The 15,727-nt window shown below is 37.0% G+C and overlaps 1 protein-coding gene across 8 annotated transcripts in view; it reads right to left on the bottom strand.

Moving 5' to 3' along the window:
• The window catches only part of CNKSR2 (connector enhancer of kinase suppressor of Ras 2), a 206,079-nt gene that overhangs the window by 96,961 nt on the left and 93,391 nt on the right, over positions 1–15,727 (bottom strand). For 5 of the 8 annotated variants that reach the window (XM_077781642.2, XM_077781640.2, XM_077781645.2 and 2 more), the window contains exon 8: positions 15,303–15,371. The exons of the other annotated variants lie outside the window; for them this stretch is intronic. In XM_077781642.2, coding sequence (XP_077637768.2) covers positions 15,303–15,371 — 69 coding nt within the window. The remainder of the gene's footprint in view (positions 1–15,302; positions 15,372–15,727) is intronic. 8 annotated transcript variants of the gene reach the window in all.

The following is a 15,727-nucleotide window of genomic DNA, read 5'->3' as shown; positions in this document are numbered from 1 at the left end:
GACTCAGAAGTTAATTCTTTCTGTAAATTTGACAACTTTGCTACGTCTTTTTGCTCTGTCCCCAGCCCTTGCCCTGCTAAACAAACAAGTAAATTTTCCTAATTTGTAAATTATCACAATTAGGGATATTTTCCTTCTTTCACAATTTGTACAAGAACACTGTCAAGAAGAAAATTATCCAGCTGGGAAGAGGAAAAACAAAATCTAGAACTTTGAAGTGATAAGGTTATTTTACATTTGAATAATACATTTTAAAAATGAATTGGTAGTGTGAACAAAGAGCACAGATGTTCCTTATCACTGGTATAGTGCAACATGACACAAACATATGTTACCTATGCTTAGACAAGATAATCACGTGTAGGTTGTTGCTACTTATTTTGTACCTTATTCCCTATCACAACAAGCCTCACTTTGGTTAGTATCGTTTATTTTAAGAACTTCTTCTCCCAAATAAGCACCCCTTGAACCAACACTGATTTTACCAACAACCCTGAATCACAGACGTGACTCAAATCCCATCACCCTTTCTTCAGCTCCTGTGGACCTACCTGTCCTGTTTCCACCACAGCAAAGCCCAATATATCCAGGATGCACTTCTACAGTAAGGTTATTGTATGCAAAGAAAAAGGGTATTGATAACATGCATCTTGATAGAATATTTTTCAGCTTTCACAGAAAACTTCCAAGCATGCTGAAATCCTTAATTTTAGTCCCATTTACTAGGCATATGGCTACTGTATTTCAAACAAAGTGAAACATTAAATTAACCAACTCCATCTCAATTCTCACATCCCACTGAAGTTTCCATTGTGTTTCAACAACATTTAAACAAAATATCTTCAAGCCCAAGCTTTGTGTGTAAAGACACTGCAATCTTATAAAAAAAAAAAAACAACAACTTGCTATTTACAATATGGTTTTCTTATTTTAGAGAATACCACTCCTCAGCAGCAATATATTCCCCTCAGTTACATAATGTCACTGTGGGCATATGTGAGGTTTCACTTGCTATCCAAAAGAAGGAAATATTTGCCAACAGTTCATGTAAGCTATCTCTGTACCTAAGGTACTAAACACTGTAATTTCCTAATGCAACAACTTTAGAGCAATTTGTGGAGCAGAATCCTTCTGCTGAACAAAGCAGCACAGGGAGCCTTGAGGAGAACAGGATCTGATCTCAGTTATGGAGTCAGGATGTAAAGTTCTTCCCAATTAAGTTGGTAGGACACTGTATGCAAAAACTGTATTTTAAAGCCATCTGTTTCTCACTGAAATAGCCAGAGGAATATAAATAAAACTGGGGCTTTTGCGTTATGCTAGCATTTTAAAATTATTTAAAATGCACTTTCATACTTTGCAGAGATAAACTGTCTTGTGTATTTGAAATATGCATTACACTGCAATAAATGGGAGATTATCTAGTATCTTCATAAGAGTTTGGGGGATTAAAGAAAAAGATACCTTCAAAGCACTAAATCTGATGTATTTAATTTAGAAGCTCATAAATGAAAACAATTTATCTTAATTTTTCACAGTGAAATTCTGAGTTTACTATAAATTTCAAATGAAGTTCATCCTCTGCTTTTATCTAGTTCCTGGCAGACGTTTTCTGGCTGTTCAGATAGGCCTTGATGGCTTCTCATAATTTGAACAAAAAGTACTACTTTGGCCTAAGAGGAACAAGTCACATAAAAGGCAGTCAACAACCAATTGAAGGAAATAGATGTCCACATAGGAGGCCTGTTTTCAAGTTACAATATAGCTCAGATCCTCTCAAAATTCATTCTGACACAGGCAAAACAATTTTTTTTTGAGGAGGTCAGGTTGGAAAGCAGAAAAAGCAGGGACTATATCTGGAACTGAAAACTCTTTTTCAGAAATCCACTTCAGCGACACGTAACTTACCCTTTAACTACAATTTGGTTTTATTCTCTCTAACATCTCCTTTCTCATTACCACAGTTAAAAATTTGCAACTTCTAATCACTGTATTTTTTGGGCAGAATTTTCTAAGTTATCATATCCTTTTCTATCACATCCTTGCCCATGTACTGCAAAAAAAGGACAGTAACAAGAAAGTTTCAACACTGGTTTGAAAATTCAATATATATGTAAGAAGACTGAATTAGCAGACAACTTTACTTACAGTAAAATAACTTGAGCAATTAATTTTGAAAACAGTGCACTATGCCGACCAAGTGGCCATTTTTAAGGGCCAAGGAAGTTACTGTTGCTTGCTTTAAAGTAAATTTACACTGTTAAACTAGTGCCACCTAGAAGCAGCAGTCAGGGGGGGTGTCTTTGATGGCAGCCCAAGCCCAACGGTGGCTTTCACTCCCGTGCCTGAATCCCTGTGCAGCTCCAGGCCAGGAGCAGGGACGGACCAGGGCAGCCACTGGTGCCCCAGGGGTCGTGGTGAGATGGTTTTACCAACATTACAGCAACTCTGCTGGAGAATCTGCCGGGGAAGGGAGGGACAGAAGGGGTGACCCACACCTGAGGAGCAGTGGCCCAAGGCCAGATCCACAGCACTGCTGGGGTGGCAGGGGCACCACGCTCCCAAAGAGGAAGAACCCGCACAGAGACACAGCCTGCACACAGGGTGCCTAGAGCACCAGCATCAGCCACATCCACATTCTCATCCATCCCATCCTACCTGCGCAGGGACTGGGACCAGCCTCACCAGAGTGCTCCAGAGACACTCAGGACACCCAGGTTGTGCAGCAGGGCAAGACTGGCACCCAGGAGGGAGCCCTGCACAGCCCTGACACATCCTCCTCATCTCCCTGCCAAGCACCCACCTACCCAAATCACAGGAAGCTTTAGCAAAGGGTGCTTTTAGAGGTCCCCACCCACCACCTGGAAAAAAGCATGCTTTTTTCCAGGTGGTGCAAGTTGAGACAGACTTTAAAAGATCTCTATGTTTCTTTGGCTTTCAGCAAAGACATCTGGATAACACTACTACAACAGCCTGAAATTAAACTTTTGTTTTGAATTTCTATTCTAAATCCTCAAGAATTTCACTTTCAAATAATTAAAAGTTGCTCTTAAATAGGTTTTTTCCCCCCAAATGAATCTGTTGCCCCTCTTATATAAGACTATCTTAGAAGATTGGAAATAATCTTGCTTTTTCTGAAAGTAAGCATGACCATTCATTGAATCTTTTTTTCACACAGTTGCACTCATGACAGTATTTCCATATTCCTGTACTGATTCGTGAGTACTGCTGTATGTTATGATCCAGAAAGGAGATCTGTAAAGTACTAACATGCAGGCAGCTCAAATAAAATTGGATGGCCATACACCAACTATTTTTAGGATGCTATGAAATAACCTACAGTCCGAAAAATCTAGGATTTGTCTCCCCAGAGAACAGCTACATCATTTAAAAGCAGTGTGCAAACCCAGTACGCAGTGAAACTACATCATCAAGAGGGTGGAATAACAGCCAAATGGTAAATAGAAGAGAGTTCATATTTTTACAGGCATAATTCTATTCTAAGGGTGACCCGAGTGAAAGTTAATGAAAGCTTTCTGTATCCATGAAAAGAAAAGAATTACTTTAATTATTTCCTGATTTGTAGATTTTGAAAAGGTAAAAGTAATCATATATTTAAACTTTTGAAGAAAAAATAATACCTTGCTGCTAAATATAATCTGTTAAGCCATTTCCCATTTTCTAACTATGCAAATATGCACAATCCACTCTAGTGTCCAAATTTAAAAAGTTGGTGGACTAGGAAGATAACCAAAATTATTTTTCTTTTAATGTTGCCTGTAATGAGTTGCATGCACCCAGAGTACTTTGACTTAACATTTCAGGCTTCAAGCTTTTACTCATTTTTCAGCTAAAAAACCTAAACAACTTCTAGGAGGAAAAATGTATTCACCTTAAGAAATATATTTTTTAAGACCTCCATATTAAACACCATCTTGCATTTAATGAAAAAAATAAGCGCATAAGAAAGGAAATCCCCAACACTGCACATTCCCCTTCAAATAACAAATATCAAACATAGCATGTTGTAAACAACTCAGAATTTGACAAGAAATTTGGCAGTGTCATGCTGCTAAATGACCAGACTGATTTCCATGAACACTGGCCAGAAACAAGGGCAGTCAGCTGCTAGCCCCATGAAAAAATGTTAGTAGCAAGTATCTTCTTCCCTTCCTTTCACTGCAGATACCTGAAAAGGCAAAAAATTAATGGAAAGCTTTCTGTCTCCAGAAAATGTAACTGGTGAGGAAACCACAAAAGGATGTTTACAGCATGGACTACCACAGAGATGAAAGCTGTATCTGTATGCAGTAGGGGGAAGCAGTGTCAGGAGAGCAGTAAATGTCTTTTCAGGAATTTATCCAGGTTCTTAAGCTAGCATGATAATAGCATCTGCACTTTTATAATGGTTTTCTTCAAAAGAGGAGAGGTTAATAATATTGTGATTGCAGAAGCTGCAATTCTAATTAAAGAGTATCTTGGTTATATTATTTAAATCAATGCAATTTTAATTCAATGTTAAAAGTCAGTTCTGTGCATCCTTAGAATGTCACTGATCATACTGCACTGTATCATTGCCCAAAGTCACAGTAATACAGTTTGTATGTAAAGTGCATTGAAAAAAAATCACATCTTTTACTTGAATAATTCCTGATATTTCACTAAAACTTTTGCTTACTACCACCAAACCATGAAATAAGTGATTTTTAAATTGATTTTTGTCTATGTACACTAAAGATCACAATTAAGAGACTCCCAAGAATAAACCAAGTTAGGATCCAAACTGAGAGCTAAGTGCAGAAATCACTACCTCTCATTAAGCTGCCCTAAACACATTTCCTTGTCACATGTATCTGACCCAGAGTTTAACTTCTGCAAAGTACAGCAAAGTACAAACATAATTCAACAAACTTGAAAATATTACTACCATGACTACAGAGCACCTCAGTATAGGAGCCAGCCATTTGTATTATCCACAGGGGAACTAAAAAATTGATTTATCCAGAAATAGAGGATCAGTTCTGTACTGAAGCTTGGATGCTGTTTAATAGCAATGCTTACCTTTCATTTTGTACTGATACAATCAACCTTCAGCTCAGAGATACCCCATTGTTTTGCTTTTGAGTCATTGCTAGTACAACAGCCTAGAACAAATAAATGAATTTATTTGATGGAAGACTCCAACTTTATGAGTTTGGTTATATATTTTACAGACATAATGGTCAGTTACTAGGCAAAATTTCTGAGGACGAAGGATCTCATTTCCCCATTGTAGGGTATGGCTCTAAAATAATGGGGTTGATTCCAGTTCAGATTTTGTGTACCTCTGAAATGTGAAGCATTTCCCTTCATTTGGGTACCTGCAGTGACTGGCTGTTTGCAGTGTGGCAATTATAAGGCATCTGTCTCTTCAACCAGGAGTACAGATAACCAGAAAAGTCATCTACTGGCAAATTGGAGTGTTTTCACTCAATCCTCCATCTAGTTTCAGAACATGGATCTCAGCATTATTTATCCTCAGAGGGACTAAACACAGTCCTTACGAAGGTGTCTCAAGCACCAAGACATGCATAACTTCCACGGGAGCAAAGTACTGTGCTGATGGGACTATGCAAACACAAACCTCAATCACACAACAGGCAAGAAACCATTAGCTCCTTGCACTGGGATATGGGAAATGAGGGTTCTGGTCCCAGTTCCCCACACACCACGCTTTTGTATAATATAAATGCAACACAAACTAACACACACTGCAGAGAACAGGGTCTGGGAGCCCTGTTGTGATGAGCAGGCCCTACCCCTTTCTTCAGCAAGGACACAGAAATCAAGCTGTTATGAACAAAGGTGCTGCCACCAAAGTCCTTTGTTTGGCCCATTTTCAAGAGCTTCTAGGGAATATATGGAGAGCCCAGGTGCCTATCCATTTCAGCAGGGCTTCTGGCAAAGGACAGTATCTCCCAGCCTAAGAAGAGGCATTTCAGCATCCCTGGGTGGCCTTGGGCGAGTGCTAAGAAAACTCAAGTGCTGATAAATATCTTAGCAGGCACAAAGAGCTGGTGGCAGGAGCTGGAGGCTCAGGCAGGATTTAGGCAGACTGGGTTACACTCTGCTTTCTCACAGATTAAGGATGTGGATGACTTCCCCCTTCCTTAGGGGAGAGGAAGAGCCGAGTTCTCCACATTTCATGTGGCATAAGGAATGTGCTCCTCAGGAGTGACCCTGCAGTTTTAACTCCCAGTCACATTTGCCTTACAGGAACTCATTTTTGTGGCCCTGTGCTTCATCTCATAATGGGAATTTGACTTGTGTGTGTGTGCATTGCACAGTCTCATCACCAAATGCTTGTCTTGGAATTAAAACAATAAACATATGTAAATATACATGCATACAAATATATAATTTCTTCCAGATTAGATTTACATTATCAAAATTTAATAATTTAGAATTATTCCACTGAGTCAGTAATTCAAATAGTCTTTGACCTCCCCCAGATTTTCAGTGTATAAACTACTTGAGATTCCCAGATAAACAGTGCTGTTACCCTTGAAGCAGGTGTTTCTTGAGACTGAATTCATAGAGTGAAAATAAATTAAGACGTGTACAACAAAATAGTAAAAAAAGAAAACAATACTTAAGATTGCTAATGACCAAGCAAACAAAAATTATCTAAATCCAAAATAAGCCTGTAAGTGAGCTGCAAACTTATGCATCATCACTTAGCTAAAAGAAGGACAGGAATATGTAGTTAAAAGAAATTGTCTTAAAAAGGCAGTAATTATTTAGTCATGAGAGAGCTTTTCTTTTTTTTACATTTTACTTCTATTAAAATAAGCAGCCATAGACTATGTACTCTGTTCAAGCCACTGAGTTGTTTTAATTCAGTACTGAGTTTTTTAAAATAAAAATGTACATGTTCACAGTACCTCTACTCAAATCATGGTATTTTCCTTGCTTTAATTATTCTTCCCATGGGACACAGCATGGATTTGCTTTTCTTACTGTTTTGATCTATTTTTACAACAACTATCACTGTCTTACACTTCCTCACAGTTACCTCCTATTTTCATCGGAGTAAGACAACAGATTATGCAACAGAAGATGAGGCTGGAACCTGAAGACCAGCTGTGTCATGTACACAGCTGCTACCTGCACAAGGCACACAAGTATTCAAATTTATTCCATCCTAACTCATATGTGGTCCAGGCTGTGCACAACTGTAATGTCAGTTGTGTTAACATGTAGAACATTGAAGACATCCTTCCTTAAGCTTTCATCATCTTTTTCTATAGTGTACTTCAGTTTTCAGTAACCTCAGTTAAAAGGAAATTATTAGCAGCAGAACAATACCTGCCTTCCTTTCCAAATACACATACCTGAACATACACTTACAAGAAGCCTTTTTAACCTCTTCTTATGAGGCAAAAAGGGTAATATAATCTGTATTCTGTTCTACAGGCATAAAAAATGTTAATAATAGAAAACCCTAATTCTACTTAATATCTGCTACCTGGCATAAAAAAATACTCTAACTATATATTCTGAAATAAACATTTTAACAGCAGACTTTACAGTATCCTCACTATAGAGAACATACTGTTTTAAACTGCCTGCAAATACAAATTGTACCAAGATTTGTAGCCAGTAGCAACTACTGAGAATATGAAAATAATTTTTATCAGGAATATAAGCAAAAAAAAAATTGGCAGTATATTGTCTTTCAATATTTATGTTGCAAATATTAATACCATTTACAGCACCACTTAGAGGATTTTTTCCCTATGGAAATGCTACCATGTAGGGAAAAAAGGCAAAACATAAAAAACCCCTCTAAAATAAAACCATTAAAGTACATAATCTTCCAGTGTATCTGTGCAGAAAGATGAATTTATCAATTAGGCCACAAAAATACTCCACAGAATCCTGCAGCAGTTTTTAGCAGACACATCCTCAGGAGTACAGTCCTAAGTATAATTGTATAAAAATACTTGACTTGGATATGGACTCAGAAACGTGGCTATGGCCAGTGGTGACACTATTAAGGCCCACCAGTGACACTCACAGAAAAAGTCCACTATTGTCTGCAGAGGATTTATTACTACAATTACACTGCTTTCAAAAGATACTTTGGTGCCTAAAAGTCAGCCCAGGTTTGTATTCCCAAACAGTAGCCATACAGAGCAGTCTATGTCCTCAATTACAAAAGAAATTTTTTCCTCAAAGAAAAATAACTGAGGAACTCAATGTGAATGTTGTCTGTTGAATGTTGTCCCTGTATGTTCATATAATCACACAAGTAAAGTACCAGGGCTCAATAGCAGTAGCGTTGTCCATTCTGGGGTACAGCCAGGACAGAATAAAAGAAATCTGGTTTTGAGTGAGCTGTAGCTCATAGCAAATTTGGTGAGCAAGACCACAGTCAGCTGGCAGGGAATACTTCTAGAAATACAGTGTATAGGTACTGCAGCCATGTCGATGAGCATCTCTTGTTGCAGCAACTTCTTCTTGAAAGAACTTCCTGAAAGGACTCGTACAGCAATGCCAACCTTTCAGAGCCTGACTGTCCACAGCTCCATCAGTTCCACACCAATCCCACAGATGAGGCTTACCATGCCCAGCACACGTTCTAGTGCACTGAGCTGCAGCAGAGGGTCAGGATCAGGTGCTCTGGAGCACAGAACCAAGAGAACACTGGACGTGGGATGCCAGTGCTCAGGCTACAGGACCAAATGTGCCACTCACAAAGCCAGAGGCAGTAAAGAGCACTTTCCATAACTATATGTGATTTACTAATGACACCGACAGCGTTCCCTTTCCATTCTTGGGCACAGTCAACCAGGTTTAATGCTTTCAGCCAAGACAATCGGGTTGACTTTAAATTAAAGTAGAAAACCTGACATAGTTTTGTTCTGTTAACATCCTGGAGGAAGGCAGCTGCTGAATGGCAGCAGAAGCTTTCCGCTGCAAGTGAAATTCCACTGGAACATGACAGAGGTGTGCTTAAGTCTGAAAATTTAATAAGGAGAATTATTTAAAGTTTGGCAGAAACGTGAAGCAGCATGGGCTGGCCAAAGCTTACACTGATCTAACATAGATGTGACAAGGACTTGTTTGTTGACTGTTCTTGTCCTGCCAGAGACAGAGTGCAACTGGATGCCCATACTGGCACAACACCCTATTTACATAAGAATAAGCCTGTGCTCATCGAAGTGGTGTGTGTTCCACACATCAAATCCAAACAAACCCCAGGGATCAACAGGAAAGAAATTGCATGGACAAGAGCATCCAGCATTGTTCCCATGGGGAAAAGAAAGATCATGTTCTCTCACACATTTCATTTCTGCAGTACCACACTTCCCTTACATATGCAATATAAAATATTTGTGGGTAACTGCACATCTATGTAAAAAAGATAACATCAATAACATCTTAGAGTCTCAAGACAAATTCCATGGTAAAGGGAATTTGACAAAAATATTCTTTCTTTTGAAGGGATCATGACAATTTAGTTCCTTTCTCAGTACTACACAATACTTGTGGAGATTGTAAAAACAGGATAGGGAATTATACTGAAATTTTGAGAGGGTGGTTGAAGGACAGACTACAATTGCCAGAAAGAATGGACCCCTTATCTTGCCAAATGACAAAGAGTTTAGGACAGAGCCCTACAGAACTAGGTTACTCCCATAAAGACTTCCATGAACATTTCTGGATTTAAAAAAAAAAAAAAAGCTTTTAAATGTAAATTCCATCCACCTTTAAAACTGAATATTCTGTGTTAACATTTATCAAACCTCTATAAACAGAGAAAGCCCAAGAATTCAGACAGAATTAAAAGCATGACATGGGAGCTGTTCCTCTATCTCCTCCTCCATAACAGCACATGCATGACAGCAACTGAAGGAAACGGAATAAAGAGCTTATTTCCCTTGAACTTTTATAATCTTGCTGCACTGTTTTTTTGTTCAAGTCAAGGACCATAAGAAAATAAAAGTACTGTTTTAAATAAAGATATTGTGAATGGAAGTTGTATAAAGTGTTAAACATCCTATGTTAAAAGCTTGGACTGTCTCAGCTGTCCCCTTCCTTGTACTATTGATGCCTTAAGTTTTAGCTTTCATATTTTCCAGATTCTGTACTGCATTATTATATAACTCTGAACTTCATATGAAGTGTTAGCAAGTTCTCATTACAGTTCAGTCAAACAAAACAATCCTTTTCCAACCTGACAACCAAGGACACCATTGCAGCTTCAAGCCCGTAAGGTACAAACAATAGCAAATTGAGGAGAGCAAACTGGGAGGATGGGACTTCATAACCTAAAGCTGTAATTGGAGAATTAACAAAATATGTAAATTGACCAAAACTTTCGGAAGTTTGAAAACTTATGACTCATGGTCCATCTTGGGTACAGCCTTGGCTGGGCTCTTGTACTGCCCAAGGTGAATCCTTTGGAAACCTTTTCATAAATACCAACTTTATTTCTTTAACACTGTCTAGCCTCTGTTCCAGGTAACTTCTCAAGGCATCACTGTTCCAGCCCATTTCCCCACTAAGCCTCTTTAGAAATACTGCAGCATTAAAAGCCAAGTTAACATGGCCATAAATGAAATACCTGTGTTCACAAAAGCCTAGCTGGATCTGAAACAGTGAAGAAAAAACAAACAAATATTTGCAACATAATTTTTCTACTTACAGGTGTTTTGTTTGGTTGTCCCCCCAAAATAAGAAGCCATCTACACTCCAGAGATTCACATGCACCCCAAGTTCAGTATTTCCTATGAGCTGGAATTTACCATCTCCCAAAAATCCTAAGACATTCCGTAAAAGTTGAACTTTCCTCACTAATTGTATAGTAAAACTTAAAAATCTGTTATTTCATTTTCCAAAGATTTAATTTAGGATGTCCACCTAGACAGGCATCATATTCCTAAGTGTATACCTTTCCAACAAAGCAAAGTATGATCTTGTAAATGTATCCATCATTTTTCAGAGGAATTTTAGCAAAATCTTCTCTAAGTTTTTGTGCTGTAAATATAAAAAGAGTTCCTGTAAATCAATTATGTGGACTTGGTTTGGCACACTGGAATTTCCACAGTAAATCTGCTGTATAAAAGCTAACTGTTATCTACAATAAGATGCCAAAAAACCAATTCCAACTTACAGGTGTTAAATACACTAAACTTACCAGCTTCTACATATAGCAGATTGATAATTGACCATAGTCACTTTTTTTTTCCCATATTCATCAATATTTACATAACTTCTGATGAGTTTTAGTCAACAAACACAAATTTTAGGAATCCACAAGTCTATCATGTCATATCAAATGTGTATTCAATCCATAAGTCATATCATATTTGTATTCAAAGTATATGCAATGTACCAAATATGCCTCCAAAATAAAGAAACTATTACACAGGAGCAGACTGTTAATCAAGAATCCTATACCATCTCGAGTCTGTACATTCCTGTTTTCTGCTTGGAGTATTTTTCCTACTGTTTTATCACTGATACAACCAGAAACAATACTGTGGAGAGTACTAATTAATATAAACAATAATATAGTGTCCTGCACTTTTAGTTGGTTAAAGAAAGGACTACTTGAGCCAAAATAGGCTCTTGAATTATATAGGGGCAGAAACATGAGCACTACAGTGAAAGAAATCCGAATGAGGAAGATGTTTTTGCTTGTTTGTTTACATTGGAAATATTTTAGACACATCAGCTTTTAGAGAAGATTAAGGATGGAATTTGCAGGGAAGTTTAGAAGACATTGTCTAAATCCTTTGAATCTTAATAGAAGAGCCATAGAATCAGAGGACTGTTTGGGTTGGAAGGGACCTCAAAGATCACCTATTGTCAAAACCCCTGCCATGGGCAGAGACATCCCCACAAGGCCCTCTCCAGCCTGGCCCTGAATGTTTCCAGGAATGGGGCATCTACAGCTTCTCTGGGTAACTTTTTCCAGTCTTTCACAAGCCTCCCAGAAAATAATTTCTTCCTAACACCTAATATAAACACGCCCTCTTCCAGTTTAAAGCTATTCCCCTCAGACTATCAATAAAGGCCCTCATAAAAAGTCCCTCTCAAACTCTCGTGCAGCCCCTTTATTTACTGGAAGGTGCTACAAAATCTCCCCAAAGCCCTTCCTTCTCTAGGCTGAACAACCCAAACTCTCTCAGCGTGTTCTCATAGGAGAGGTGTTCCAGCCCTGGGATCATCTTCGTGATGTCCTCTAGACTTGATCCAACAGGTCCATGACCTTCTCACATTGGAGGGAGTTATGACCCTTATTTACAGAACTATTGAAGAATAGATCTGTCCTGTAAGGCAAAACTTACACAGAAGATTCACATAACTATTTAAACTCAAGAAACCACTGTTTAAAGGACAATTTTCTGAACGTTAACTTTTCACTGACTTTAGGCCTAATCAATTTTTTTTTTAATTTAGAATATTCCAACGGTCCAAACATCCTGCCAGCAACAAGTGGAATAATCCTGTTACGCATATTTTATACTGAATAGCAAACAATCAAAATAATCACTTGAAATTCTTTGATTTCACTGCCAAATGAAATACTACAAAGATTAAACATCACTACAAGCAGAGGATGTCAACAGAAAACTTAAAACTATTTGACACCCAGTATTAGGACATGCATAATGAAAATCAGTATAAATCACTTAACTATTCTCCTACTTTGTCATGCTGCTTATTTGAAAGTCAGTGGACTTTCTGAAAAAGCAGCCTTTTTGTAGTTATTACAATGTGACACTTGTAAAAAGTATTATCTAACAAGTTGGATTTTTAAGCCAATTGTTTAAAATTGGAACTTTGGAACTGCTCTTCTTCCTATTTGTATTTACTCTCTGAAATATAAAGTACAAAAGACAGACATTAACTTCAATCTGACAGATAAATACACTGAAATAACTGAAGAAAAAACATGTTTAGAAGAGCTTTAACTCTAAATGAAATTATAGAATATTATTTTTTTTAATATATTTTGAGTCTTCATTTACAAGACATGACCTTAATAACAGGTACATGTGAATAACACTTCCCTACAGCTTTAGAATTAGATATTTTTAAAAATCAGATATTTAAAAAAATTAGTCAGTTATTTCTATGGTCAATACTAGTGATATAAGTATGATGAGTTACATATGATATGTATGATACGTACATATGATATGTACGATAAGCTACAGGGAGCAAGTTGTCCTGTATCTGCTGTTGGTGAGTAGCATATCAAATGTGAGAAAAAAAGTCAATAAACAGTAAAAACAAAATGTAGTATCTTCAGAATTATTTATCTCCTAAGCAAGAGTCAGTGTAAGGAATAATACCCCTTCCAAGAAAACACATTCCTAGAACTGGACAGTAAATTCCTCATGAGAAGCTGTAGTACAAAAGGATTTACTAAGATTCTTATCCAATTCTGCAGAATCTACAGAAAAAATGAAATATTTCAGCTTAATAAAATTGAAGAGTGAATGTAGTGTACTTTTGCAAAGATAAGATGGGAGGTACTACTGGATTTCTAAGAAAATCCTAGTTGACTTTCACTGTAGAAAATTAACTATAAAACAGAAGAAAATTATTCATATACATTGTATGCAATATCAATGATGACAACTATTTCAATTATATTGTTGATACAACAAAGAAAAGTGTAAGTAAATGTGTGGTTTAGTCTATTACTATATATATTCACCATTTAAACTACATTTGTCTTAGCTCTCTATGGTTCTTTTCCCTAGAAATACAACTACTTTTCTTCATGTCTCTGAAAATACTTTGCTTATGCAAAAGCCAAGACACTCAAATCCTACATTAAATATTCCATCCATGTAGGTAAGAAAGCTCATCTTAAGGCTAGTCAAAACATTACTGGTGATGTTAGGGTTAAGAATCTGATCTTTCCATCAAATAAATGCAGTGCAGATGTGCTAAGAAAACTAGAATAAATACCTAGCCAACTGGAAATTTTCAAGTTGACAAGGCAACTTTACAGTACCATCAGAAATTTTTGGGAAAAATAACTAGCTAGTACTGAATGTTTAATGAAGTGCTTCTCCAGATGATTTTAATAGCCAAAATAATAATTCTCTAAAGTGTTTTCCAAATTAAATTGATGTCATAAGCTCCCTTAGTGCAGAAAACCAGAGAAATTAATCATCAACTGTACATGAAAAGTAACCATGGAATATAACACTTATAAAGAAGCTGTATGGCCTAAACAGTATCAAAATTCACCCTGACCTGCTCAGATTTATCAAATTATATTGCATAGCTCCAAAGATAGTTTCTCATCTGTTAAGGTCCACATATATACAGTATATTTGATTTCAAACTTAACTAGAAGATATATTGAAGTATTACCCTAATCTGTGCAGAGGAGCTGACATGATGTACAATGGCCTAAAGCTGGAAGTGAAGCCCCGTGTGGAATGACAAAACACAACTTCTAACAAATGTCAGAAGTTCTAAACTTCTAACACAACACAAACTTCAAAACACAACTTCTAACAAATGGTTGCTGCACTAATACCATATATTGACTTTCACTACTCTCAAAAAACATAATACTTTGGAAAAATAATAGCTGCTTTCGATACTGTAAGTCTGCCTTTTCTCTTAGAAAGCCTTACCTTAGAAAAGGTACATTCATTTTTAACAGTTCACGAATCCTAAAAAAAATTACCAGGCACTAACAAGTATCTGTTCCCACAAAGGGCAATTTACACGGTATTAGTTTTCTTGACTACCATTTCTGAAAGGTTTGTTTAATTTTAAGTTTCCAAGTTTAAAACCTGTCTTTAAATTAAGTCAACCCACCCCATGTACCCCTATGGGAATTTCACATGCTTGTCTTCTCAAAAACCACACTCTAAACTTTCTGGTATATTTGGAAAGTAGTACGTTTTCCTGTGTCCAGGAAGCATTCTTGATGTGAAATGCACACAGGCACAATATTTCCATCTCCTTGCATCCCTTCAACCCAAAATTTCCATTACATTTAAACCAACTTGTGCATGTGCAAGCAGAAAACAGCCTAACAGATCTCCCAAGCCATAGATATTTAGCCTAACTTGATGTCTCCTGTAATACTCAGATGATCAGGGTTTAGCTTAAGACTTAAGAACTATGTTGTTTCAAAAGATAAAAGGAAAATTTAGATGTTAGAAGAAATAATGATTTATAAAAACACATTTTTCTACACAATTCTTCTCTACACATGCTAATATGCCCCGACACCTCTATCTCCAATTGACACAGAACATAGTTATACATACCACAGTTTGGTGGTTAACTTGAATCACTTCATCCCCAGCATGGATTTTCTTGCACCGATCTGCAGGTGACTGAATTTAAAATAAAAGAGATGATCAAGAATACAGGTCTTACCGGTCATCATCTCTCTTTCAGCAGTATGATTGCTAAGCTATGTAAATCAGGTTAGATTGATAGACATTCTACTGTGAAATAAAGAATGAAAGAAATGTTTAATAATCAGTTTGTTCTTGTTGGAAAAAAATTATATGCACTATTCTACACAATAAAATCACATGTTTAGAAAGGTATGAATATAAATGGTAACTGAGTCCTAAGGATTTCTTTTGAATTTCATCCTGACAAAAGGATGTTTTAACCTGCCGGACATATCTTAAGTCTCAAAACCCAGTCTGTGGATGCCTTTTGAAGCTATCAAGACTACCTG

This window comes from Lonchura striata, chromosome 1, assembly GCF_050655825.1.
Source record: "Lonchura striata isolate lonStrDom1 chromosome 1, ASM5065582v1, whole genome shotgun sequence".
Classification (NCBI taxonomy): Eukaryota; Metazoa; Chordata; class Aves; order Passeriformes; family Estrildidae; genus Lonchura; species Lonchura striata.
The sequence above is the reverse complement of the archived record's forward strand: the minus strand, read 5'-3'. Positions and strand labels throughout refer to the sequence as shown.